Source organism: Myxine glutinosa, chromosome 4, assembly GCF_964187855.1.
Source record: "Myxine glutinosa chromosome 4, kmMyxGlut1.1, whole genome shotgun sequence".
NCBI classification, from domain to species: Eukaryota; Metazoa; Chordata; class Myxini; order Myxiniformes; family Myxinidae; genus Myxine; species Myxine glutinosa.
This window is the reverse complement of record NC_136264.1, coordinates 80,020,350-80,047,324: the sequence shown is the minus strand read 5'-3', so window position 1 is coordinate 80,047,324 and position 26,975 is coordinate 80,020,350. Positions and strand designations below refer to the sequence as shown.

At 42.7% G+C, this 26,975-nt stretch overlaps 1 protein-coding gene across 4 annotated transcripts in view; it reads left to right on the top strand.

The window, feature by feature from the left end:
• Positions 1-26,975, top strand: part of LOC137424903 (forkhead box protein P1) — a 257,074-nt gene that overhangs the window by 92,820 nt on the left and 137,279 nt on the right. For 2 of the 4 annotated variants that reach the window (XM_078776067.1, XM_068112795.2), the window contains one exon: positions 11,210-11,377. The exons of the other annotated variants lie outside the window; for them this stretch is intronic. In XM_078776067.1, coding sequence (XP_078632193.1) covers positions 11,225-11,377 — 153 coding nt within the window. In that variant the 5' untranslated portion in view covers positions 11,210-11,224. The remainder of the gene's footprint in view (positions 1-11,209; positions 11,378-26,975) is intronic. 4 annotated transcript variants of the gene reach the window in all.

Genomic DNA, 26,975 nt, shown 5'->3' with positions numbered 1-26,975 from the left:
AATTCGGCCTACCACCCTATTCAGCGCTGACCGGAAGGAACGTCATAGCCCTGGATCGCGTTGGCTAGATAAAAGACAAGGGGATTAATCCCCCCTTGGTAAGGGGAACGGCCGACGTTTGAGATCTGCAACAATATATATATATACATATTGTTATGTCTGGCAGGTAGTGATATGTAGAGCAGAATAGAGCTGAATAGGTAACATGCTTCGTGTGTCGCGGTAAGGGAAACTACCTGTAATAAGTTCATGTGTAGGCGTTTTGTCGGGTTAAGATGTATACTTCTGAATCTACCAGGAGGTTCGAGTGATAAGTAGTGTAGGGATTAAGGAGTAGCGCCCCTGTGTGTCCTCACCTGTTTAGCCAAACCCTTGTCCATTTTGGCACTGCACACCACTTAGACAGTAGTTAGGACCTTTAGTACAACACGAAGTAACGCCCTCCCCTGACATGACTTGGGAAGAGACCAGGCCAAGACACCGCCGATAATGGCCGCCGCCATTTGCACCTCCGGACAGGCCTATCCACCTTGAGTACCACGCCCAGGAGGGCTGTGCTCATTTGGCACGAATGGACGTGGGAGGCGCGGAGCGGGTCGACAGAGGGCGGGAAGTTATGAGGCTCTGATTGGTTGGCAGCGCGCCAAGGCCGACGTCACCGGCCGGCAGATATTAACGAGCGCCGAACGCCATTTTGGGCAGAAGAGTAGAGGGCCGTTCGTTTGAGAGTGCATGGAGTTGAGTTGCGCAGTTGAGTTGTGAGTTGGACTTATCGTGCGCAGAGTTGAGTCCCGGTACGAGTTGGAGTAGGACTGGCAGTTGAGATGCAGTTCGTTGAGAAAGCAGTTGGACTTTTCGTGCGCAGAGTTGTGAGTTGTATCCCGAGTTGAGCAGTTACATTCGGAGAGTCGTTCAGGGATCCCGAGTGAGTTACGCACGAGTTGAGCAGTTGCGCACTCGTGAGATCCCTGGTTGCGTTGGCTCGCAGATTCCAGTGAGATTCCTAGCAGATTCCTGGCAGATTCCTGGAAGATTCACGGCCTGAGTTGGCCGTCCTGGTGAGATCCGAGTTGGCTTGTCGACCGTGTACGAGGGTCGACCTCGTGGTGATCGGTGCTTGGTGCGTGGTGCTCGGTGCTTTGGAACTTGGAGCGAGGCGTTCTTTTCCTTAACTCAGATTCCCTTGTTTGTATTTGATATCTGGTGTGCGGGATCCCGATTTAGGATATTTCATTACCGGCGCGTGCTTTTCCTGTCCTTGCTTTTCATTTAATAAACCCTTATATTATTTGCTGTACATACTTGAACGCAGTTTTCCGGGTGATTGATTTAACGGGTAAGCCTGAGGGGGCTCTCGCCGCTTCCCTCCATCCCGCGCGCTTGGGTAGCTTTGGTTTCGGAGTCCGCCATTGAGTTTCCGCCTCAGGGGTTAAGGCCTTCGCGATCGGCATCCGTGACCGCCTGATATTAATTTCGGCGGTTGCACAACAACAAACAACAACAACATGCATTTTAAGGCCATGTTCCCTGCTAGAGCGGGGGTTAGCCTTGCGGTCCCCATGACAATCTTCTCCATTTTGCCCTATTTTCTGCATCTCTCCTTGTTAACCCCCTTGCCCGCATTTCTTCTTCCACCATCTTTAGCCAAGTCTTTCTCGGTCTTCCCCGTCCTCTACTTCCTTCTACATTAACTTCCATCACTCTTCTCAACCAGTCACTTTCATCCTTCCTCAATACATGACCAAACCATCTCAACCTGTTCCTCTTCACAGCATCAATCACAGGCAATATTCCCATCATCTTTCGCAATTCATCATTTGTCTTCCTCTCTCTCAACGATACTCCGCACATCCATCGAACCATTCGCATTTCCACCCTTTCCAGCCTTCGTTGCTGCTCTACGTTCATTACCCATGTCTCGCTCCCATAAATCATAACACTTCTCACACATGCAGCATACACCTTTCCCTTTCCCTTCAGCTTCAGCGACACTCTCCTCCTCATCAGCACGCCACTCAGTTCCCGAAACTTCTTCCATGCACATCTCACTCGAGCAACCGTTGCCGAGTCTGATCCACCTTCTCCATTCAGCATGTCTCCGAGGTACGCATGTCTCCGAGGTTGTATTGCACAACAATATATATATATACATACATATACTAGTATAGCAATAAAAACAAGTTTGACTTCACTGTTTCAATACTTATGGAGGACACTGTACAGTGTACATATGTGTACCATTGTAAAGGGTCATGCTCATCATGAAGGTGTTTTAATAGCTTTTCCTAAAATTTTCTGGCTATGCATGGCAGGTTATGAGGTTGTAGACAAGTATATATTATATCTAGTATATGTCAAGCTGTTTTGAACTGAAAATACAAATACATTTGAGCACCTTGATTATAATGGATGCAAATATACAGAAATGTCTCACCTCTTTAAGGTCTAAAAAATAAATTTTTGTCATAGTTTAGGCAGCACTCCTCGTAGGCAGCATCTCATGCTCTATGTTAAGTGTAACACCTCTGGGATTTTTTAAATAAATGACCAATTAAACACCACTGTTCATCTGAAAGTGACATGATTTTAAAGACACTTCATGAGTACATAGTAATCTGTCGTGGCAGCCATTTGATATCATGTAATAAAATCATTACTCCAACATTTACAATCAGTTTTAGTATGAGACTTGGATTTTCTGTGTTTGGATGTGTTTATATAAGGATTTAAAACTAATAGCAATAGTCATGATACTTGTGTCAATTACTTTTTAATTGCAAAACAAAAAAAATTTTCTCACCTAATTGTTGGTTGTTCATGTAAAGTGCACTTTTGCTTCCCTATGTCAATTTCATTCGAAAGATTTATTTTGCATATCATATTCAGTTCCCAGGACTCGGTGGTGTTGCATCATACCTTGGTATGAATTCATATTGATGTAGAGATATATGAGTTCCCTTTTAATTGTTGAATTGATAATGGTATAAGAAGCCATGTTCCCCTGCCATCACCTCATTACCCTGTACTAGCGAAGCGAAAAGCGGGGTTATTAAGGGATTGGTACGTGCGTACATGTCTGCATTTTTGAAATTCATTTTCTCGGCAACAGTTGATCCGATTGACACAAACCTTTCACCATCGTATGCGCCTATTCATGTAGAAATTTTGGTGATAATTATGACGTCACAGGGTCACGTGGTATGGCCGCCGTATTCGTTTAATTAATAACTTAATTTTCTGGGCAAACGGTGCGATTGAGATGAAATTTTCACAATAATATGCATCTACTTGTGTATAATTTTTAGTAACAATTATGATGTCATCAGTCATGTGGTATGGGCACCATCTTGTTTAAATTCATTTAATAATTTTTTCTGCAACCGTTGGTGCGAAGGTCATGAAATTTTCAACATAGTGTGCGTCTACTCATGTCGGCTTTTTGTAATAGTTATGACATCACAGGTCACATGGTAGGCTACAGGCACCATCGTGGAAAAACCCAAAACTTTGGGACCTCTATATCTCCAAAACCGCTCCATGACAAAAATTGAAAAGTGGCTCATTGTAAAGAACGCCACATGGAGAATAAGTGTTGTTTGGTGTTAACGATTATCTACTCAACAATTATATTGGCGAATGTAAATTTATGACGTCATCGATCACGTGGTCGGACAGCCTTATTGGATATATGAATATATGAATGATCGTTTTAAGGCAATTTTCCCTGTTAGAGCGGGGGTTAGCCTTGCGGGCCCCATGACAATCATGGTTCCCTGTTTGAGGCAATGTTTTTATGGCCGGATGCCCTTCCTGACGCCAACCCTTGGTTGCCTCTTACGATGCGCAGGGATACGGTGTGCCTATTCTAAACCGGGTTACACACCGGGATCATTCATCCCAGCAAGCTGGTACTCAATTTGCCGACCTCGGAAGGATGACAGGCTGAGTCAACCCCCGTGGCGTTAATTCAGCGATCGACCGGGATTCGAACCCAGGATCCTCGGATCCCAAGCCGGCACCCTAACCGCTAAGCCAACACCAGGCTTATTGGATCAAAGAAAAAAAACAAAAACCTTAAACCGAAGAGTTGGCTCGCACAAAGTCGACTGCGTGGGGTAAATATTTTATCAATACCATCCAGTTTATACAGTTGTGGCCAAAAATATTGGCACCCTTGCAGTTTTTTCGAATAACTCAATTTTCTCTCGAAATACTCTCTCGAAATCTCTCTCGAAAAATGGCCTCTAAACGGTGGTTTTTTTTCTCTCGAAATAAGTTGAAATTGACAAAAGTATTTGGTCTGCACAATTCTTTATTTCACTGTTAATATTACAGAACCTTAGTTTTTGATTCAGAACTTATCCTTTTAAATCAGAAAGTAAAAAGAAATGGCATTGACAAAATTATTGACACCCTAATCTTAATATTTGGTAGCACAACCTTTGGACAAAATAACTGCAGTCAAGCGCTTCCTATAGCCATGAATGAGCTTCCTACATCTCTCCACTGGCAGTTTGGCCCACACTTCTCCCAACTGCTGTTTTCAGATTTCCCCACAGGTGTTCAATGGGATTTAGATCTGGACTCAATGCTGGCAACTTCAGAACAGTCCAACGTTTTGTGTTGAACCATTCCTGGGTGCTTTTTGAAGTGTGATTGGGTCATTGTCCTGCTGCAAGACCCATGACCTCCGACGGAGACCCAGCTTTCTGACACTGGGTTGAACATTGCGCTCCAAAATGCCTTGGTAATCTCCTGATTTCATGATGCCATGCACACATTCATGGCACCTAGTGCCAGAGGCAGCACAGCGACCCCAAAACATCGCTGAACCTCCTCCATGTTTGACTGTAGGGAAGGTGCTCTTTTCTTTGAAGGCTTCATTTTGTTGTTCTTAAACATAGAGATGATATGCTTTACCAAAAATCTCTAATTTGGTCTCATCTGTCCACAGAAGGATTTTGGCTTGTTCAGGTGTGTTTTGGCAAACTCCATTCGGGATTTCTTATGTCTCTCTCTCTCAGCTGTGGGGTTCACCTGGGTCTCCTACCATATAACCCCCTTTCATTGAGTTGGCGACAGTTTGTGAGAGTTAAAACTGTCGTACCTTGTGTCTGAAGGTCAGCTTGAATCTGTTTGTCATTTGTTTGAGGTGCTTTCTCCACCATTCGAACAATCCTTCGCTGCAATCTTCGATCAAGTTTTCTCTTGTGGCCACGTCCAGGAAGGTTGGCTACAGTGCCATGGGCCTTAAACTTCCCGATAACATTGCATACGGTGGACACAGAAACATCAAGGTCTCTGGAGATGGACTTGTAGCCTTGAGATTGTCCATGCTTAGCTACAATCTTGTGTCTGACCTTCTCAGATAGTTCTCTGGTTTTCTTTCATTTCTCCATGCTCATTTCGGTACACACAGTGACACAAAACAGCAGAATGACTCCTTTTCTCCATTGAAACTGGATGAAGGAGTGATTTTTATATTGTAGGTACCTGCATCTCACCACAGGTGAGTTCAATTCCAAATTGAAGGAGAATCACCGGCTTGAAATCTAATTATTTCTAACAACTTCTAAAAGGTGCCAATAATATTGTCTGGGCCATTTTAGGATTTCTGTGTGGAATAAGCTAAGATTTCGTAATTTTTTCAGCTTTTTTTAGTTTTGTTCCACTGCAAACCAAAGAAATACAAAATAATGTGGATACAAAAAGGTTATTTTATTTCAACAATTTTCTGGAAGAAATGGTGCATTATTTGAAAAAGGTGCAAGGGTGCCAATATTTTTGGCCATGACTACGTTTGTTTTTTAATCCAAATTGTCATCTCTTCAAGAATTGACACTGTTTTTGGATGTTTAAAAACTTCTGGGCAAATCCTTATGAAAACTGAAATGAAATGTCGAACAAATCCTTTGCAGAAACTCATTGGATTTTTTTTATTTTCGTACACATGCACAAAAATGAAGCTTTTCTTTTTCTTGCTTCTACCATTAAATCAATTAATAGACTAGAACGACACTTGGTGGGGTGCATACATCTGCTTGGCTGAACAGTTTACTTTTTGTATCCCACTAACAGGCCGGATCTGGATTCGGACCTGAACCAAAATCGAATTGGCTTGTTATTGTCTGGGATGAATGATCCCGGTGTGTACCCCGATTTAGAATAGGTACACCGTATCCCTGCGCATTGTAAGAGGCGACCAAGGGTTGGCGTCAGGAAGGGCATCCTGCCATAAAACATTGCCTCAAACAGGGAACCATGATTGTCATGGGGCCCGCAAGGCTAATCCCCGCTCTTGCGGGGAAAATGGCCTTAAAACGATCATTCATATTGCTTTTAGCCTGATCTCTTAATGGTGAAGAATCACTTTAAAATTAAAAAATATTCGTATCCGAATCCATATTCAAATCTTCACCAAAATCGAATCAATTTGTCCATGTCACACACGCAACTGGTTCACCAAATTTCATCCAAATATGTCCATAACTTTTTGAGATATCGTGCTATGTATTGGTTTTAGCCCTACAACTCAATGGTGAAGAATCACTTAAAAATTAAATAATTATCGTATCCGAATGCATATTCAGATCTTCATCACAATCGAATCGATTATTCCTTGTCACACACCCAACCTCTCCACCAAGTTTCGTCCAAATCCGTCCACAACTTTTTGAGATATCCTGCTATATATAATTTTTGGCCATATCTTCCAATGGTGAAGAATCACTTTTAAAAATTCTAGTATCCAGATCCGAATCCATATCATCACCAAAATCTAACCATTTCGTCCCTGTGACAAACGCTACCTCTCTGCCAAATTTCGTCCGAATCCATCCACAACTTTTTGAGATATCTTGTTCACAAACAGACAGGGGTGATAACATAACCTTAACCTCCATCCAACTTCGGTGGCGGAGGTAAAATTCTCGTATCCGCATACTGATCTTCACCACAATCAAATCAATTCGTCCTTGTCACACACCCAACTTGTCCACCAAGTTTCATCAAAGTCCGTAGATAACTTTTTGAAATATCATGCTGTACAGTATATCGTTTTTGGCCCCATCTCCCAATTGTGAGGAATTACCTTAAATATTCTACTATCCCGATCCTGATCCGGATCTTCACCAAAATCTAATCAATTCGTCCGTGACACACACCCAAGCTGTCCATCAAGTTTCGTCCAAATCCGTCCATTATGTGTTGAGATATTGTGCTCACAGACACACCAAGTTTCGTTCAAATCCGTCCATTATGTTTTGAGATATTGTGCTCACAGACAGACAAACAGACGGGTGAAAACGTAACCTCCGTCCACCTTTGATGACGGAGATAATAAACTCTCAAATCCAATGATGTGATGGAGTTAATGGGATCGAAGGGATCATAGCAACTGTTTATGACTATCCTTGGAGGCATACCATCCACATCTGTGCTGGATTTTAATCTGTAACCACATCTGGAGACTGAATAATACACGGCGTATTCCTACTACAGTTCTTTAAAAATGAAGGAACTGTATTTAAAAAAAAAATCTTATCATTGTGAATCATTTTAAAGCAAATACTAGATTGACACTCGGTAGAGCGCATACCTCAGCCAGGCTGAACAGTTTACGTTTTGTGTTGTTTTGTATCCCACTGATAGGCCGGATCTGGATTCGGACCGGAACCAAAATCGAATCAGCTTGTTATTGTCATCTAACCAGCTCATCCGCATACTTTTGTCATAACCCGTCCACAACTTTTTGAAATATCGTGCTCTATAATGTTTTTAGCCCTATCAATGGTGAAGAATTACTTGAAAAATTAGAAAATTCGCGTATCCGTATTCAGATCGTCACCCAAATCGAATCGAATCGTTTCGTCCTTGTCATCACACACCCAACCTGTTCACCAAGATTCGTGTGAATCCGTTTATAACTTCTTAAGATATCATGCTATATATCGGTTCTGGCCATATCTCTCAATGGTGAAGAATCATTTTGGAAACTGTAGTAGCTGGAACCGAATCATCACCAAAATCTAATTATTTTGTCCTTGTCACATACCCAACCTCTCCCCCAAATTTCGTCCAAATCCGTTCACAACTTTTTGATATATCCTATTCACAAACAGACAGACAAATGAAAAATCACTCAAAGAGCGACACTTGGCAAAAGAGAACAAAGTAGAATGGCATTCGGTAGAGCATCCTTTTGGCCTCACAAATAATTGGTAGTTGAATTCAGTGACCTGATATGCAAATCATCTTCAAACTTTAAGTTAATAGGATGAAAATTGACTATTTCAGAAATTTGGCCAATGTTGACCTCAAATATAAATGGTGGTTGAATTCAGTAAGCTGATATGAAAATCCTATTCAAATGTAAAGTCAATCGTATGAAAATAGAGGATTTTAGAAATTTGAAGGATATTGATCTTTGACCTATGTTGACCTTTTGGCCAAAGTTGATCTCCAAAATAGTTGGTGGTTGAAATTCAGTAAGCTGATATGTAAATCCTATTCAAATTTCAAGTCAATCGGATGAAAATTGAGGATTTTAGAAATTCGAAAAAAGTGGTTGACCTTTGGCCTATCTTGACCTTTTGGCCTACGCCGATCTCAAAAATAGTTGGTGGTTGAATTCTGTTAGCTGATATAAAAATCCTATTCAAATTTCAAGTCAATGGGATGAAAATTTAGGCTATTAGAAATTTGAAAAAAAGTGGTTGACCTTTGGCCTTTGTTGACCTTTGGCCTTTGTTGACCTTTGGCCTTTGTTGACCTTTTGACCTCAAATACATATAGGATTTTGTCGGACCACAAACTCTACCATTTGGTGAAGTTTCGTGAAGATCAGTTTAAAATTGTGACCTGTGGCCAAGTATAAGTGAGCAGACAGACAAACAAACACACACAAACCGGAGTGATCAACATACTTGCAAAAAAAAAATGAAATTGCCAAGTAACAAATAGACAGGGGTGAAAACGTAACATCCGCCCACCTTCAGTGTTAGAGGTAATGAAGCATGCTATTATATGCTAATGTATGCAAGGTAAGCAGCAAACATGAATGTAGATGAGTAGGGAACAAGTTTTTAACTGGATGGAAGCAAATACATGCACATTAAAGTCATGCACGTGCGGAGCAATGGAGCAGGCAACTTGAATGGCTGTGGAACATGATGGCCAGGGGGAGTACGTGCAGGGAGTCCATGTAAACAAGCAACCAAGAGGCATGATTCATAATGTTTCGCAGGTGCTCTAGTGCTGAGTGATATTCAGAATGGAATTACTTAATTGGAGGAAGCTTCAGGAAGCTTTAATTATTAAAATATGTGTTTACGTGTCTCGTCTTTGTAAACATATTTTTTTAATCATAGTTGGTCATTTATTTTGCTTACCTGATGGCATTCATAAAATGGAGCATATCTGCATCCTAGGAGAGGGGGTGGGATTGGTGGGGTGGGAGGGGGGAGAGGGTGGAGGGGACATCCATCCATAAAGCAAAACAGCCCCCACATTTTGCACAATCCACCTCATCTTTACTGGATTAGAGGACAAGTTTTTTTTATACCAATTTGTAGATTAGTTGACATCTTGAGAAGAGCTGCGTGCTAGCTTTGGAGACAAATTGAAATTGCACACGTGAACATCTAACCTCATGAGTCTGGCATCCCACCCTAACACCAACTGTTGTAGTGGCACTAGTGTGTTCAGTGATTGATGTCAATTGATGGTTACAAAAAATTCAACTCTGAGAAAGGTGAGCAGTAGAGCTATAGAATCTCAACTGTGAGGTGGGGCTGTGATTGATACCAGCAAGCCAGCGAAAGGGATGTGTGGAGGGTGTGGTTACTGATTCATTTACTGTTTACCATGGCTGGGACTTGTTTGGAGAGGCACTGTTAATTGCTGTTATGTAAACAAGGACGGTTGTTGGGAAGGGTATGGGCCTCTGATCCTTCGCCCTCCTCTCCTCACCTCCACCCACATCCACCCACATCCACCCTGCTTCCCCACAAACCAGAGCTTTTTTAAAATCATGTTTGCTAAACACGGTTGGATGGTGGGTGTTAGTAAAACCAGTTTGTTAAGAAACACACAATGCCTGGCCACATCAACAATTATCCTTCATTTTAACTATTCTTAGTTTTCCTTTTCTAAAATTTGCACTTTATACACCTTCGACCATTTTCTAATTATTTATTGTAAAGTATACTTTCTTTACTTTTTCACTTTTTAACATTTTACTGTCATCGGCACTTTTCATGAGTCTTAGTCATTGAAAAAGACTTCCTTTCAAAGCACATGTTTCATTCAGCCAAACGCCTAGTGACCCCTTTCTTACTGTTCCCAATGCCACCACCAGCCCAGGCTTTTCCTTATTTTGTCATAGGATTTGCATTGGCGAAGAGCTCAAGGCACACCCAGACAACACCTTTCCTTCCCCATCGTGGCTTTGAAAACCAGAATAATACCACAGAGTATTCGTTGGATAACTATGCATCATCGAATTCCGACCTTGGCCCGAATACCAACCTTCGGACCAATGCGCTTTGAAGTCGAGATTTATGAACCGAAAGTTTGATTTTTAAAGTGAAACATATTCATCCACAGTTGTTTTTAAATACAGCCTCAATGGCGCATTACTTCCCTGAACATGTGGACAAAAATAATTTTGAAAAACATCTTACTGCTGGGAATTTACCAAAAATGGTTTTGGCCTGACGAGTACTGTTTTCCTACGAGCTTGCAAAAGCACACAGCAATGCAGAAACACATTTGTTTGTTTTTTTATGCATGCGATTGTCAGGTTTTGGGCACAGCCTTGCTAATCTAGCCTTGTTTACCCGACAGCCCGTGCCGCAACCGTAAACACCTTGTGGCAGAGAGCCCGTCCCCGCCCTAATACCGCCTGCCCCCTGACACTGAAGCCAGTCCAGCCAGTTCTTGATGAACACTGTTGTCTGACCTTTCTCTTGTTGTTATTTATTGTTTAGATATTTTTTGGTACTGTTGCTGTATTTTGTTTTGGTTATTTATATCAACTACAAATCAGACAAATAGAACTCTGTAGAAGGGTCATACTTTGTGAGTCGATAAGAAAGTTTTATACAACCTAACTATGCTTTGCTGCTAAGTGATCAAAGCTTTTGGATACTTATCTGAGCTTATGTGATCTTACATAATCTCAAATGACTTCTCTTTTACTCATACTCAGATTGTAGGTGGAAAAATGCAGGGGCCTAGCTCAGAGGGGAGTGGACAGCGGAGTTTGGCTGGATCGGCAGGAGGACCTTCTGAGGGTCGGACAAATGGTGAGGGGGAGGGTGGAGCTGCTGGTGCGGCTGAGGCCTGTGCAGCAGAGTTACTGAAGCTGCAGCAGCAGGTAACACTTGGGGAAGGAATTGTTACAAAATCTAAATTTGAGAGCTCATCCAAGGCGTGTTGTGCTAATAATATGCTTTATGGTTCAATGTTCCTCTTTGCCTACTGCATCTGCTCTTGACTCTAGTTCTATATCATATAGCAGTATGTATTCACTACATAACTCTCCATTTAATTGTAATCCAAATCTTTTGTATTTCCTTCATCTGCTCACTTGGCCTTCAATGTTATACAATAAAATACGCGCAAGGAAGTTCAATGCATGAGGAGGCCATCAGGCCCATCATGCCCATGCATTTCTGCCAATATACAGTGCCTTCAGAAAGTATTCACACCCGTTGATTTTTTTCACATTTTGATATGTTACATCCTGAATTTAGAATTGATTAAATTGAGATTTTTTTGTCACTGATCGACACATAATGGAGGTTTTGTTTTAATTTCTTTTACAAAATAATTAAAACTGAAATACAGAAATATCTAATTTACATAAGTATTCAACCCCCTGAGTCAATACTTTGTAGAAGCGCCTTTGGCAGCGATTACAGATTCAAGTCTTCATGGGTATGTCTGCATCAGCTTTATATCATTTGGGGGAGTTTCTACCACTCTTCCTTGCATATTTGCTCCAGCTATGTCAAGTTGGATGGGGAGCATTGGTGAACATCGATCTTCAAGTCTTTCCACAGATTCTCAATGGGATTCAAGTCTGGGCTTTGGATAGGTCACTCAAGGACTTTCATGTTCATGTTCATGTTCTGAAGCCATTCCAGTGTAGCTTTGTCTGTATGTTTGGAGTCATTGTGCTGTCGGAATATAAATATTTGCCGCAATCTAAGGTCTTTTGCGCTCTGAAGCAGGTTATCCTCAAGGATTTGCCTGTATTTGGCTCCATTTATTGTTCCCTCTATCCTTAGAATTCTCTCAGTCCTTACCCACTGAAAAGCATCACCATAGCATGATGCTGCCACCACTATGCTTCATGGATTAGATGGTGTTCACGGATGGTGTTAGATAGGCGATGAGCTGTGTTCGGTTTCTGCCAGATGTAGCGCTTTGCATTCAGGCCAAAGACTTACATTTTTGGCTCATCAGACTTTTGCCTCATGCTCTCAGAGTTTCACTTGCCTTTTTGCAAACTCAAAACGTGTTGTCATGTGCCTTTTTCTCAGGAGTGGCTTCTGTCTGCCCACTCTCCCATAAAGCCTAGATTTGTGAAGTGCTGCAGAGACTGTTGTCCATCCAGTAGGTTTTGCCATCTCAGCCAAGGAACTCTCTGTAACCCTGTCGGAGTGGTCATTTTGTTCTTGGTCACCTCCTTGACCAAGGTCATTTCTTGCGCGGTTGTTCAGTTTGGTTGGACGGCCAGCTCTAAGAAGAGTCTGTGTAGTTCCATATTCTTTCCATTTCCTAATGATGGAGCTCACTGTGCTCTTGGGAACTTTCAACACTCTAGAAATTGTTTTATACCCTTCCCCAGATATATGCCTCCTCACAAGTCTATCTCGGAGTTCTACGGATTCTATCTAGATTTTCTGTTCTGACATGCACTGTCAACTGTGGGACTTTATACCGAAAGATGTTTCTTTCTTAATCTAAACCATGTCCAATCAATTGAATTGGCCACAGGTGGACTCCAATCAAGTTGTAGAGATATCTCAAGGAAGATCAGAGGAAATTGGATGTACCCAAGCTCAATATGGAGCATCATAGCAAAGGGGGTGAATACTTATGTAAATTAGATATTTCTGTGTTTCATATTTAATTATTTTGTAAAAGTTTCTAAAAAATATTCCACTTTGACATTATGGGGTATTAAGTGTGGATGTGTGACAAAAAAAAATCTCAATTTAGTCCATTTTAAATTCAGGCTTTAACACAACAAAATGTGAAAAAAGTCAAGGGGTGTGAATACTTTCTGAAGGCACTGTACATGTACCTCTCTATCCCCAATGCCCCCCAAGTACCCATATAGTTTCAGTTTAAACATATATACTGTTTGTGCTGCCACGACCTTCCCAAAGAGACCTTTCTATGCATTAACTACCCTGTAAGTGAAAGACCCTTGCCTTGATGTCATCAAAACTCTCTTCTTCAAACTCAAGCTATGACCCCTGGTCATATCACTGTCTATTCTGCTGAAAAACATTTTCACACTTATTCTGTATATATCTTTCATTATCTTGAAAAACCTCCTTTGGAGTGAATAATTTCCTGTCTCCTTCAGACACTCCTTATAGCTAAGTCTAGCCAGCCCCGGAATCAATCTAATTGCTCTATGCTGGACCCTTTCTGTGGCAGCTTTGTCCTTCTTTATATGTGGTGACCAAAACTTAACACAATATTCCAGATGAGTTATCACTAAATTCCTCTGCAGAGTTAACACTACCTCTTTTGATTTATAATTTACCCCCTACGAATACAACGTCAATTCCAACCTTGTTAGCTTTACTTATAGCGAGCTGCCTGGCACTGATGCACTGATTTACCGGTTTCAAAAATGTTGAATTTGAAGGTCTCATGGTTCCTTCTTTCAACTCTAGGTTTACTGCTTTGGATGCTTTGTTAGTTGCCAGCAACTCTCGTTATTAGAAATGCAAAAAATATTTGTTGTCTTGTGATTGGTCACTTTATTATTGATAATTTTACAAATAACGTGCAGTGAATATTTTCCATTGCTTTTCAAAATAAATAAAAACCTCTTAGGAAGCATTGCTTTTCCAGATATTTGATGTTGGCAGAGAAGTGGGGTCAACCAAACATGAATTCCATCGTGACGGAATCACCATGTGCACTCTAATTTTGAACATATAAGGTAATTATCTTGAATGCTAAGAAGAGCAGAGAGAATTCAATTATATGTATTGAACCAGAACTGTCACATGGCTACAGACGAGTATGACTCTCAGTGAGGCTTACCCCAGTTAACAAAATTTGTTACCCAGAATAGGCTTGTGACAGACTCACACGATGTGGACATGGTAAACAGACATGAGATTTGATGTAAAAACTCTGCTCTGTTAGTGAACACAAGGTCTAGAAAAAAAAATTCGGACGTCAACAATAGTACTGCTTTCCTATCGCAGTCTTATTGGTAATGCAATGCAGAAACTGCAAACTCTAGGTGGCAGACCAGGTAATGTGATGGAATCACACGTGGGTGACGATTTTCATGGAATTCATCCAAAGCATTTTTACTGCATTTTTGCATTGTTATGATCACAGTATTCTCATTTTCTATAATATTATAAAATTATTATAATCGAAAATTATTGCTATTAATAAAATTGTAATTTTTACAATCCCCTAACAAATAATTTGCTTTTAATGTATATTTATATTTCCCTGTGTGTGGTTGTGGTCACGCTAAGACTCACTGATTCCGTTCCAACCACCACGCTATCTTACTGTTTCTATCGTGGAGAGATGATGGAAACAGTGAGAACGTCTGATGATCAAACCTTTTACTATTCATCCAGCAAGATCCTTTCACATGTAGGGAAATAGACGGAGAAATTCTCATTTTAAAATTTTGATTACCTGGGGTATTTGCATTAATAAATTGGACTAATCAGATTGCATATAACAAAAGGACTGTAAACGAATGTTGTTTACTAATAGGCATGTAGGTTTAAAGTAGTTCACAAATTATGAGGAACATATTTCGATGTATTTAGGCTGTGAATAATGGGACAGTCTACAAACTGGTTTGGACAAACTAGGTGATAAAGACACGAAATTACAAACTGACGAAGGGTTCAGCAGATTGTGGTGAGCTTACAATTAATTACTGGGGCTGTGTAAAAAAAGAAATAAATAACTTAACATTGAATGTAGTTGCTTTATAAAGAAATGAGAAAAAAATGATGGACAAACACATAAGAATGAATTCCCAACCTTACAGAGTTGAACTATTTTCGCTCTTTCTTTTCCTCAAGAAAAGTATTTTTTTCAGTTTGTATGACTCACATGCGTTATCTATCAAGTTCTGTTTATTGTGTGACTGACCACAGTTCCCTTGCCGATGCCAGGCTTGTGTTTTGATCAACAGCACTTATGTCTATTGTGGAGTTCTTAAAGCTTGTAGAAGTTGCCCACTGCAAATTCAGTTGGGCATTTCATACATAACTGTTAAATGATGTGTATTGCCTTTCTCTGTCATCCTGTGCACCACTCTGGGTCTGCACCTGGTCTCCAGCTGCATATAAAAGAGACTTTAAGGTGTGGGCGAAGGTCCTCTCTCTGTACAAATTGCATGTCATTGTCAACAATGCCACTCGGTATTTAATTCTCAACAATTAATTCTTTTTTAAACTATGAAATAGAAACAAAAGCATGCGTCTTTCAGACAACAACAACACAACAACAGGCATTTTAAGGCCATTTTCCCTGCAAGAGCGGGGGTTAGCCTTGCGGTCCCCATGACTATCTTTCATTAATATAATCCGTCTTTATATAATCCGTCTTTCAGACAGCATTAATATTTTCTGTGTTTGTTTTCACATTGTTCTACAAAAGCATAAATTACTGTGTTAAAATTATTTGATACCAGATGTATTTGTTAAAATTATTTGATACCAGATGTACATTTGTTGTTGTTCGTATTTTGGAACATCTCAGTTGACCGAGATGGGTACTAATTTCTCTTAGCGGTCAAGTAGTAAGTCGAGAAGGGTGAATCATCATGTGGCACTCTATAAAAGTTAAGCTGGCATCTTATTCACACATATGCAGTGCAAGACATTTAATGCTATCTTCTGCTTCATTGTCATTTAACAATACTAGGCCATTTTGGGCTGAAACTGTAGACACAGGGATGGACTTTGCAATTAACAAATGGTCAATGACCATATATTTTTAATTAGGCACTTGTTGAAGTGGTTCACCCGTCGGCTGAGGATCTGTTGTTTGCCCGTGATGAGTGTCTGATCACTCCATGTTTTGAGCGGAACAGTTCCAGAGTGTGATGGACCATAAACTGCTTTCTGACCCTCAGAACCCCCCCCCCCCCCCTCCCTAGTCCTAGTCAATTCTGTCAGGAAAATTTTGCTTCATAACGCTTAATAAATCAAGCGCAAATAGATTAAATCAAAAGCGATAAATTAAAATGATAACCCAAAATTTGTTTGATTAACGGTCCATATATTGCTGCAGTTCAGCGACTTTCATGAGCCACCAATAAATTATTTATCTATCTGAAATGAGGTTGAAACTTATTTTGAATTACTTTGTATTTTTCATGCTCGGCAGCATAATCAGTCATTGAGACAGGCCTGAAGGGCAGTCTCCTTATCTATTTCGTAGCTTGAGAGTCAATCTTTCACTATAGTACTGCAGAGATGGGTGAATGCTGTACCAGCTTGAACCTGGTGTTGTCATCCATCGTCTTTGGTCAGACATACCTTTTATGTGGAACTGGCTGGAACAACACTTCCACCTTGGTTGGGTTGACCAGGCCAAAACATTTTGCTGAAGGAACAAAGCGGTTGGTAATCAGCTGTTTATTTGCTTCCGTATGAGCAAGCAGATTGCAGTCATCAGTGAAAAGCAATTCTGTTGAGATATATTTTGACCTTATTTTTAATGTACAGGTAGTGGATGAAAAATGGAAACATTGGAAACATAAATGAGGGGCAGCAAGTATATTGAAAGCTTCCACACAGGTGTGGCCCATGTGTTAATTAAGCAAATAACATCCCAGCATGCTTAGGGTCATGTATAGAGATGCTGCATAGGCCTGGTTGTGCATAATTATGGCTAGCATGGCTGCAAGAGCAGACCTCAGTGACTTTGAAAGAGGGGTGATGCATTTGGGATGCATTTTGCATGAGCTTCAGTGACAGAGTCAGCTCAGCTTGCTGATGTTTCACAAGCAAAGGTGTCTAAGCTGATGTCATCATGGAACTCCGAGGGAAAGACATCAGCAGCAAAGGGCACCAGTGGGCGGAAGCACATACCGTGATATCCGTGCATTAATTTGAAGTGCAAGGCAAAGCAGGTGAGCAACTGCAGATCAATTGGCTGTAAATTTCAACCTGGGGCACGAGCATCCAGTTTCATCAAAAACGGTCCGCTGAAAAATCCACAGAATGGGATACCATAATCAGGTTGCAGTGTACAAATTGCTTATCACACCTGGCAATGCTCGTTTGTGAGTCCAGTGGTGCAGAGAGCACAGGCAATGGAATACCGAGCAGTGAAGAAATGTGATATGGTCAGATGAATCATCCTTCACCATGTTCTCGAGAAACGGATGAGTGCACGTGTGGTGCCAACCTAAATAACTCTACAACCCTGAGTGCTTGGTTCCAACAGTGAAGGGTTCTGTTGGTTCTGCAATGTTGTGGGGCACATTTTCCAGGCATGGTTTGGGTGCAGTCATTCCTTTAGAAGGCAAGGTCAATGCCAACTGCTACTTAATGGTACTAAGTGATCATCTTCACTACATGTTGCAGTATTTTCTTCTTCTGGGAGGGGTATCTTCCAGGATGACAATGCCCCCATCCACACAGCACATGTGGTTGCCCAATGGTTTGATGAGCATGACACTGATGTTTCCCATATGTCATGGCCTTCGCAGTCAGCAGATCTGAACCTAATCGAGCATTTATGAGATATTCTGGAATGACGCCTGAGACAGCGTTTTCCACCTCCATCAAACAAGTGTGAGTCGATTGGCTTTCTCATGGAAGAATAGTGCCACATCCCTCCTGCAGAATTCCAGACACTGATGGACTCTATGCTATGGAGTATATAGGCCATACTGGCCACACATGGTAGCCTGTATCAATGCCCAGGCCCAAACAATTATGTGAATTTACATTGGTGTATATATTTTTTGTCCACTACCTCTATATTCAGTGGTGATTGAACACCTTGTCTTTAGTACTGCATTGGACTTCGATTGTGTTGTTGATGTCCTTGGTTGCATCCACTAGCACTTCAGCAAATAACAGGTTGAAGAGCGCTGGTACCTGCTTAACAATGGTGGAATCATAAATCGCTCAGAAACAGTGCCATCAACCACCAGTCTTCAGTGCATGTACCTGGTGGCCTATTTTGATGAATTGAAGAAGGCAACCAAGTTTCATGAATTGTTTCCATAGTGTTACGTGTTCCTCCCCGACCCCCTGGTCACGATGTACCTCCGAGCCCCGAGAGGAGCCTCGGCAGAAAAATATGTTATTCTGTGTTAGAAATCAATAGTGAAACCACACCAATGATTATCAACAAACAAATATTGGATTAAAAATCACACAAGAATAACGGTACAACAAATAGAAATCCAAAGTACACTCAATACATCTTATGATGGTACCATCAATTAGCATAGGATAACTCACGGTGTTCCTAGTGAGTGGAAAAACCTTCCCCAATGTCTCTATATTCCCGTCCTCAAGACGAAGTTGACTCGCTCCAGCGATCGCTAGAACAATGTCCAATCGAGACCAGAATCCCATGCGGATGGCAAGGGCAGTCGCACCGCCGAAGCAGCTCTCGGGCGTAGGCGGTCGAAGCGACGCAAAAAGTCACGTGGTCCAAAACCAAAGGCAAACTCGCGGCGGAATGGGAAATCCCAAAGGCGCCCTCCAGATACGAACGTTCCCGGTTCAGTCGGCGAACCGCCACTTAAACTTCAAACTCAGCGTTGCGCACACACATCCCCGACAGACGACAGGATGGTGAAAAAAACTGACGCGTAGCCAAGACCTTTTACTGAACAAAGCGCGAGTGTCAAAATGGCCGATGGCTCTTACTTGAGTCGACACGACCCGGCGATGATTCTTCGGAATCGCAACGCCCAAACCTGACCACGCAGGTTTTTCAATCCCCCAGCGATAACACCTATCGCAGGAACTCCTTTCAAGGAAACTCAAAGGTCACTCGCGACTTTCGTTCGACAACGCTCACTACGGAGCTGGAAGCTACTCGCTTCTTGTCCGACTTCACTCGCCATGCCCTCGCCTTCTTCTTCCTCTTCTTCCTCGTCTTCCGGCTCCCGATCCGGCTTCCTGTCTCTTTTTGACATTAACGCTTTTATCCTTTGCAAGCAGTTCATGAACAATAAACCTTTTGAAGACAATAATAGTACATAGAATCAGAAACATTTCAAGGGGATGAAAACCACAACAGTGGAAGTGACGAATCCGTAACAATAGGTCTTCCAGATGATGATATTAAAGTCCTTTTCATGTCGATTAAGACAGAGAAGTGTTTGAAACTTGTGTCCATGGAGGCACACACCAAAAGCCCACGCAGCATACACCAAAAGGCCACGTAGCATACACCAATAGGCCGCGTAGCATGCACCAAAAGCCAACAGGGCTTGTGGCCATGTGCTGGGTAGCAAGCACCGGATGAACCATATGAGGGTTACTTGAAGTCATACACTGATGACGTCACAGTGGAACCCCCCTCTTGTGATGTTCAAACACTATGTTGACATGTTTGCTTTTTGCCGAATTTGTCTTTAAAATTTGGCCACAAGAAGAAATGGCAGACCGGTCACAGTGTGATGGACAAGCTGTGAAACAGACTATTTATAAGGCACTTTTTATACCCCCTCACTAGGTGGGTTGAGCAGTGAGATCCTAAATAGGGCTGCTCAGCCACCCAGGATTTTTGGGACTATAGGGTCAATACACAATTTTGAAGCAAACACAGAATTGAGGCATTTGTCCTTCTCATGAGCAGTCAGTTATGGTAAGGGAAGGGGTGAAGTAAGGGAAGTAACGGATGAAAGGACAGCATACTCCAGAGACGGACATTACAAGGTACTACCAGGTTTTAGTGGAGGGAGACAAGTTTGAAAGTTCATTATTGAGGTTGGAAGTTCATTCTTGAGGTTGTACAGATGCTTCTGGCTCTCCTGAGAGTGGACACAGACTTGTTGTGGACTTTTTGGTCTCCACTGAGATTGTCTTCGGTCGGATATGCCTTCCAGAAAGAGAAATCAAGCTAGTTCAAGGCAACTGCGTTACCACAACATTCTGTACCACGGACGAGAGGATGGGTATGATAACTATAGACGAGATGAGATAAATATGTAAATAAGAGAGAGCACGTTTCTGTGGAATAAATGCCAGGATGAGTTAATATTAGAAGCCGTAGAAATAGAAATCATGAAGTCAGATGGTAGCTTGAACTCCCTGCCAGTTTGCCTGAGCGCAGGGGCGGATGCAGGGATTTGAAGACGGAGGGGTGCACTAAACCATAGCGCCAAGAGGGGTGGGGGTGGGGAGGAGGTTTTAGGGGGGGGGGGAGGTCTGGGGGTTTCTCCCTCAGGAAATTTTTAAATATTGATCATCAGAAACGGTATTTCGAGCATTCTTGGAAGTTTCTGCAGTTCCTTGCGTTCTTCCCTGGTCCAACAGTTCAGCAGATTCACGATGACTAATGGCCAGATTGACGAACTGGTGAAACGACTTGCCCAGCTGTTCCTTCTGCTATAAATTGATGAATTTTGTGTGTTTGTGTTTGTGTGTGTGTGCATGCGGCATGTTTTTTGTGTAATTCTCCACCCATGTTTGCCTCGTTACATATTAAATTCATGCTCCACTCATGTGTTGCGTCACCTCCACGTGATCTTCACGTCATATCTGTTGGAGTGGCTGCTGCGGATGATTTCCCTTTGGACGGTGGATTTATGTGACGAAAGCATGGTTTTGTTTTTACCGTCGCACTTATAGTATTTTATAATAAAGCAAAAGTGATTTAAAACCTGCCTCACAACTAGCTCGGTTTCACGCGATTGAAACCAAAGCATTCAGAGTCATTGGAATCTCCCGTGATGAAGCTGATTCTGAGGGCTTCTTTCTCTCACCTCAGGGAGGTAGGTGGACTTTCTGTCTTCTACCGACTCCTCTCCGGCCTTGCTCCCCCTGCTCTGTCTGTGCTCTGCCCCCCCAAATATTTCTGCAGGACACACAAGATCTGCCAGCCACCCTCTTCTGGTGAAACTGCCAAAATCAAGACGCTCTGCTCACCTTCACTCTTTCATTCCTTTTTTTTCCCTCCTCTGGAACAAAGTCCCTCACTCTCTTCAATCCCACTCCTACCTCCGGGTCTTTAAAACAGCTGTTGACCACCATCTCTTATCTTCCCCCATCCAAATCCTTGAACTTTTCTACCCCCGTTAACAACAACAACAACAACAACAACATGCATTTTAAGGCCATTTTCCCTGCTAGAGCGGGGGTTAGCCTTGCGGTCCCCATGACAATCTTCTCCATATTACCCTATTTTCTGCATCTCTCCTTGTTAACCCCCTTGCCCGCATTTCTTCTTCCACCATCTTTAGCCAAGTCTTTCTCGGTCTTCCCCGTCCTCTACTTCCTTCTACATTCATTTCCATCACTCTTCTCAACCAGTCACTTTGATCCTTCCTCAACACATGACCAAACCATCTCAACCTGTATTTCAACCTGTATTTCCTGTATATTCCTGTATATTCAACCTATTGTATTTCAACCTGTATATTCAACCTGTATTTGATCCTGTCTCATCAAACCATCTCAACCTCTTCACAGCATCAATCACAGGCTCTATTCCCATCATCTTTCGCAATTCATCATTTGTCTTCCTCTCTCTCAACGATACTCCGCACATCCACCGAACCATTCGCATTTCTACCCTTTCCAGCCTTCGTTGCTGCTCTACATTCATGACCCATGTCTCGCTCCCATAAATCATAACACTTCTCACACATGCAGCATACAACTTTCCTTTCAGCTTCAACGACACTCCCCTCCTCATCAGCACGCCACTCAGTTCCCGAAACTTCTTCCATGCACATCTCACTCGAGCAAACGTTGCCGTGTCTGATCCACCTTCTCCATTCAGCATGTCTCCGAGGTAGCAAAATGTTTTCAGACCCTCCAGCTTCACGCCATCTCCAAGATCCAACTCAACATTTCCTCCATCTGCAGCTCCCTCTGTGCACACCTTCGATTTGGATGTAGCTGCCACACTGGTTAATGACCCTCTCAGACCACTACATTTTTGATGAACCCACTCAGCGGACATTGTACATTGAATGGAACTCACTCCGACACCCTTCCTGCACACAGCACATGGCCACTTCCCAGTTCTTTCCACCTCACCACATGCTTTACCACTTGCCATCACCTTCGTCTTTCCTATATTCACCTTCAGACCTTTTGTCTCCATACATTCCTTCCACTTGTTCATCTTTTCCTTCAGTCCATCCATACTTTCCGCAATCAATACCAAATCATCTGCATACAACAACTCCCACGGTAAACCCTCCTTTACGTTCTGAGCCAGCACCTCCATCACAGCTACAAATAGTAGTGGACTTAGTACCGACCCCTGATGCACTCCCACGTTCACCTCAAACTCACCACTGTTCCCGTCCTTCGTCCTTACAGCTGTGCGCGCTCTTTTGTACATTGCCATCACTACTCTGATCAACCATTCCTCCACTCCAAACTTCCTCAATGCCCATGTCAATACTTCGCGTGGAACCCTATCGAATGCTTTCTCCAGATCAACAAACCCAAGAAACAACTTCTTCCTCTTCTCCATGTACTTCTCCTGCATCTGCCTCAAATAAAGAGCGCGTCTGTCGTTCCTCTTCCTGGCATAAATCCAAACTGCATTTCGTCGATCTTCACCTTCTACCTTATCCTCCTCTCCAACACCATTACCAATACCTTCATTCCATGCTCCAATAACTTTATCGCTCGGTACGAGCCACACTCCAGAGGGTCACCTTTCCCCTTGTATAGTGGGACGAGGGTACTCGGTTCCCAATCCACTGGAATGCGGCCTTCTTTCACCACCAGATTACAGATCTCTGTCATCCTCTTCACACCCCAACTTCCTGCTGCCTTCAACATATCTCCCACATCTCCCGTCGGCCCTCCCGCTTTTCTACTCTTCATTGCTTTTATCGCTTCCTCAACTTCCTTCTCAATTATCTTCTCTGCCGGTCCTAAAACTGTGTTACTCTCTATGTTGCCATCCCATTCATTCTCTGTATTCAACAGCATTTCCATATATCTTTTCCATCTTCTTTTAATTCCATCTGGGTCCACAACGATTTGTCCCACTTCATCCTTCAAGCAACTCACCCCCATCACATCACACCTCTCTTCCGCTATCCGCTTTGCAATCCTGAATACCACTCTCTGACCCTCTTCCGAATCCATGCGTTCTCCGAACATTTTCCTATATGCCTCCTGCGCCTTTGCTACCTCTTTCTTTGCAGCCTTCTTGGCTGCCTTATAACTTTCATGCTCTGCTTTTTCTGCTCCCGTACCCTTCGCCTTCTGCCACTCCTTGAACTTCTTCCTCTTCTCGTCAATCCTCTTTCCAACTTCATCATCCCACCACCATGTTTCCGAGTGCCTCGGTGGTCCTTTTGTCCATCCACATACCTCACCAACGGCTCCCAACAGACTATCTTTCATTGACATCCAACCACGTTCAAGCTCAACCACATCATCCTCTACCCTACTCAGCCTCTCTTTTAATGCCTCCCTTACTGTCACCTGTTTCAACCTCCACACCTTCATTCTCGGTTGGTACTTCACCCGCCGAGCTCTCCTCGCACCTTTCACCCTTATGTCGCAGACAACCAAGTGGTGCTGTGAAACAGCCTCCTCCCCCGTGATCACCTTTGTGTCCCGGAGGTGCCCCCTATCTCGCCTACGCACCATCAGGTAGTCAACGGTTATCGTCGACCCACCTGACGTGTATGTAACAAGCTTATTATCCCCTTTCTGGAACTGAGTGTTACAAATCAACAAATCAGCTCCATCAGCAAGCTCCAAAATCTTTTCACCTTCTCCATTTCTCACACCATATCCGTAACCCCCATGAACTCCCTCAAAACCGTCCATACTCCTTCCCACATGTCCATTTAGGTCTCCTCCTACCACAACAACTTCCTCATCTTTCACGTTTTCCATCAGCTTCTCTATCGCACACCAGAACTTATCCTTCTCTTCATCGCTCCGACCAACCTACGGAGCATATCCCGAGATGACCGGGATACCTACCCCCGTTAAAACACCCCAAATCCATTTCAACCCCCAACTTCTTTCCTGAAATTCCTAGTAGTGTTCATTTGCTTTATACCGTGTACCCCTCCCTCCTCGCCCAGCCCCCTCCGCCTTCCACAGATCGACTGACGTCCCTGCTCCTTGTTCTCTACTGTTGTTGTGCTTGTTTGCTTCCCTCTCTCCCCCTCTTGTCTCCCGCTCCCTTCATTGCATGTTTTATGTGTCTGTGCATGTTTTCATGTTCAATGTGTTAGCTCTTACACGAGCCTCGATTTTGTATACAAAAAAAAACAACCTCTGAGCATTGGTAAGGGCCTGGAACGTTCCTTATTCAAAATCATCTGGACACGAGGGCCGTTCCAGGATATCCATAGCTTATAATTTATCATCGAAAATCCGAGGGGGGGGGGGAGGGGTGCGCACCCCCTTCACCCTCCCCTCCCCCGGATCCGCCAGTGGAGTGAACTGTCAGATTCACCCGCTCTGAGAGACAGATCTCTGAAAATAGCAAGGGTGATGTTGACTCTCACAACCATGTGATCAGATTAATCAATCGGAGTAGAGGAAGAACAGGAGGCATGAGCAGGAAAGTTTGTCATAACCAAATCCAGAAGGAAGGATTTGCCATTGGCAGAAACCCAGGTCGAAAAATTCACAGATTGAGAGAGACTCATGGAGTCACAGAAGTCCTTTGCTGTCGTGCCATGGCTCATAAAAGAGGAACCAAGATCCAGCCAATTGGCATGGCGACAGTTGAAATCACCATATGTGAGGAAGAGTGTTCGAATGGGTTTTTCTTTCAATGTTTGTCCATGTTATGTTATTTGTATTTGAGCACTATTTGTTTGACCAAAGCCAAAGGTCCCTTTTGACTCGAGTTACCCAACTATTGGCACTATGAGCCAGGAGCTTGACTAACGGAGAGGTTTTATCTTGTCCTTGGAAAGGTCTCATTATTTGAGTCGGAACCCATACTCTGCTACAACAGCCATAATTGATATTCTGTTCTGCTGTTAAAATGTCCTCCAATCATGTACTTTTTATGTGGCATATCCCAAGTATATACTGCTTCCCTACTGTTAAATAATTTTATTTTCCGTGCAGTTCATATGGGGACGTGTCAGTATGTTTTTGTTAATCTGGTGCCACACTTAATAAATGCTATGTCTTTATCCTGGGTCAGCATTTATCTAACTGTGCAGTTGTCTGAGTGCTGGTGCTTAAGATTTTTCACTTTGGTATCGTGAGAAAGGAATCAATTATCTTGGCATGTACATGGCATGTTTTTCAGTGAGGATATGGGAATAGTGTATGTACACTGTATTCATGGTGTGTAATTCATCAGTGTCTTTCACTGTCTTGCTGTAACTTAATAAATTAATGAACAGTGATATAAGTTACCGGTGACCAACGCATGTATTTTAGTTCTCGGGTAAGTATTTCGTCCATTTGTCCTCATTTCACTGCTCTCCTCGTGTACCAAATCACTGTGTTTTACGTTGTGTATCTGCGTTGTTTTTCAATTATGCCCTACCTGTGTCCATGATTTGTCTATTCCTTGTTCATCGGTAGGTATGATGGCCTTTTGTTGTGTTGTTCTTCCATGAGCCCTTAACATCTGCAAAATAAACATTTAGTACTTTCCAGTGTGGCGAAAGTTTAAATTTTGCATACTGATGCAACTCAAAGTCGGACAGTGAAAATATCCATCAATTAAAGTTGGGCAGTGAAGCCTCGCTCCCTCAGCCAGGAGAGGGCAGAGCTTGGACTGTTTATCTTATGTCTGCACAGAGGATGCACCCCAGTATCTGTATGTATAATCTAACTAGTATGCCCCACAAGTGTGTATGTATATATATATATATATATATATATATATATATATATATATATATATATATATATATATATATATATATATATATATATATACATACATACATATTGTTGCGGTTTTGAGAACCCCTCACTTTGTAAATACTTGTAAATAATATTCCATCATTTAAAAGGTTAAAGGTCGCACCCATAGTTAGTCCATATGCAACACGTAGGACACCATCGGAACTTTAGTTATTTCCTTATTATGTGTTTCAGGTAAGGCCGTGTTCCCAATAGTTGAATCTGCGTTGCATCAATGAAATAAGAATAGGTCCCAATCCATTCTGGCCATTTTGCCAACCTCTCTCCCAATTCTATTACGCGCCTCCGCTTGCCAGCAGCGTTCGCTGCGTTGAGCTGAAGTTTGCTCAAACAAACGCCATTAACCACCCTGTCAAGCTCGAGGAAGAAGGGGGCGGAGCGCCGGGAACGAGGCGTGGCCCTGTCAACTCGCCGTAAAGGGCGGAGCCGGTGAGCCCTCGCCAACCAACCAGGGCTGAGGTGAGCTCACTGGTGGGCGTGGTTTCGAAGTGCGCGCATTGATCTCAAAGCGCATTATATAAGCGCGCGCGCAAAGCCCTTTCACGGACTCGTTGGGAAAGGCGCTTTATGAACTTATTGATCGGGAGGCGCGCTTGTTTCAATGGACTGCGCCGGGGATTGCATTGTACGAACTGCTTGTAGAGGACTGCG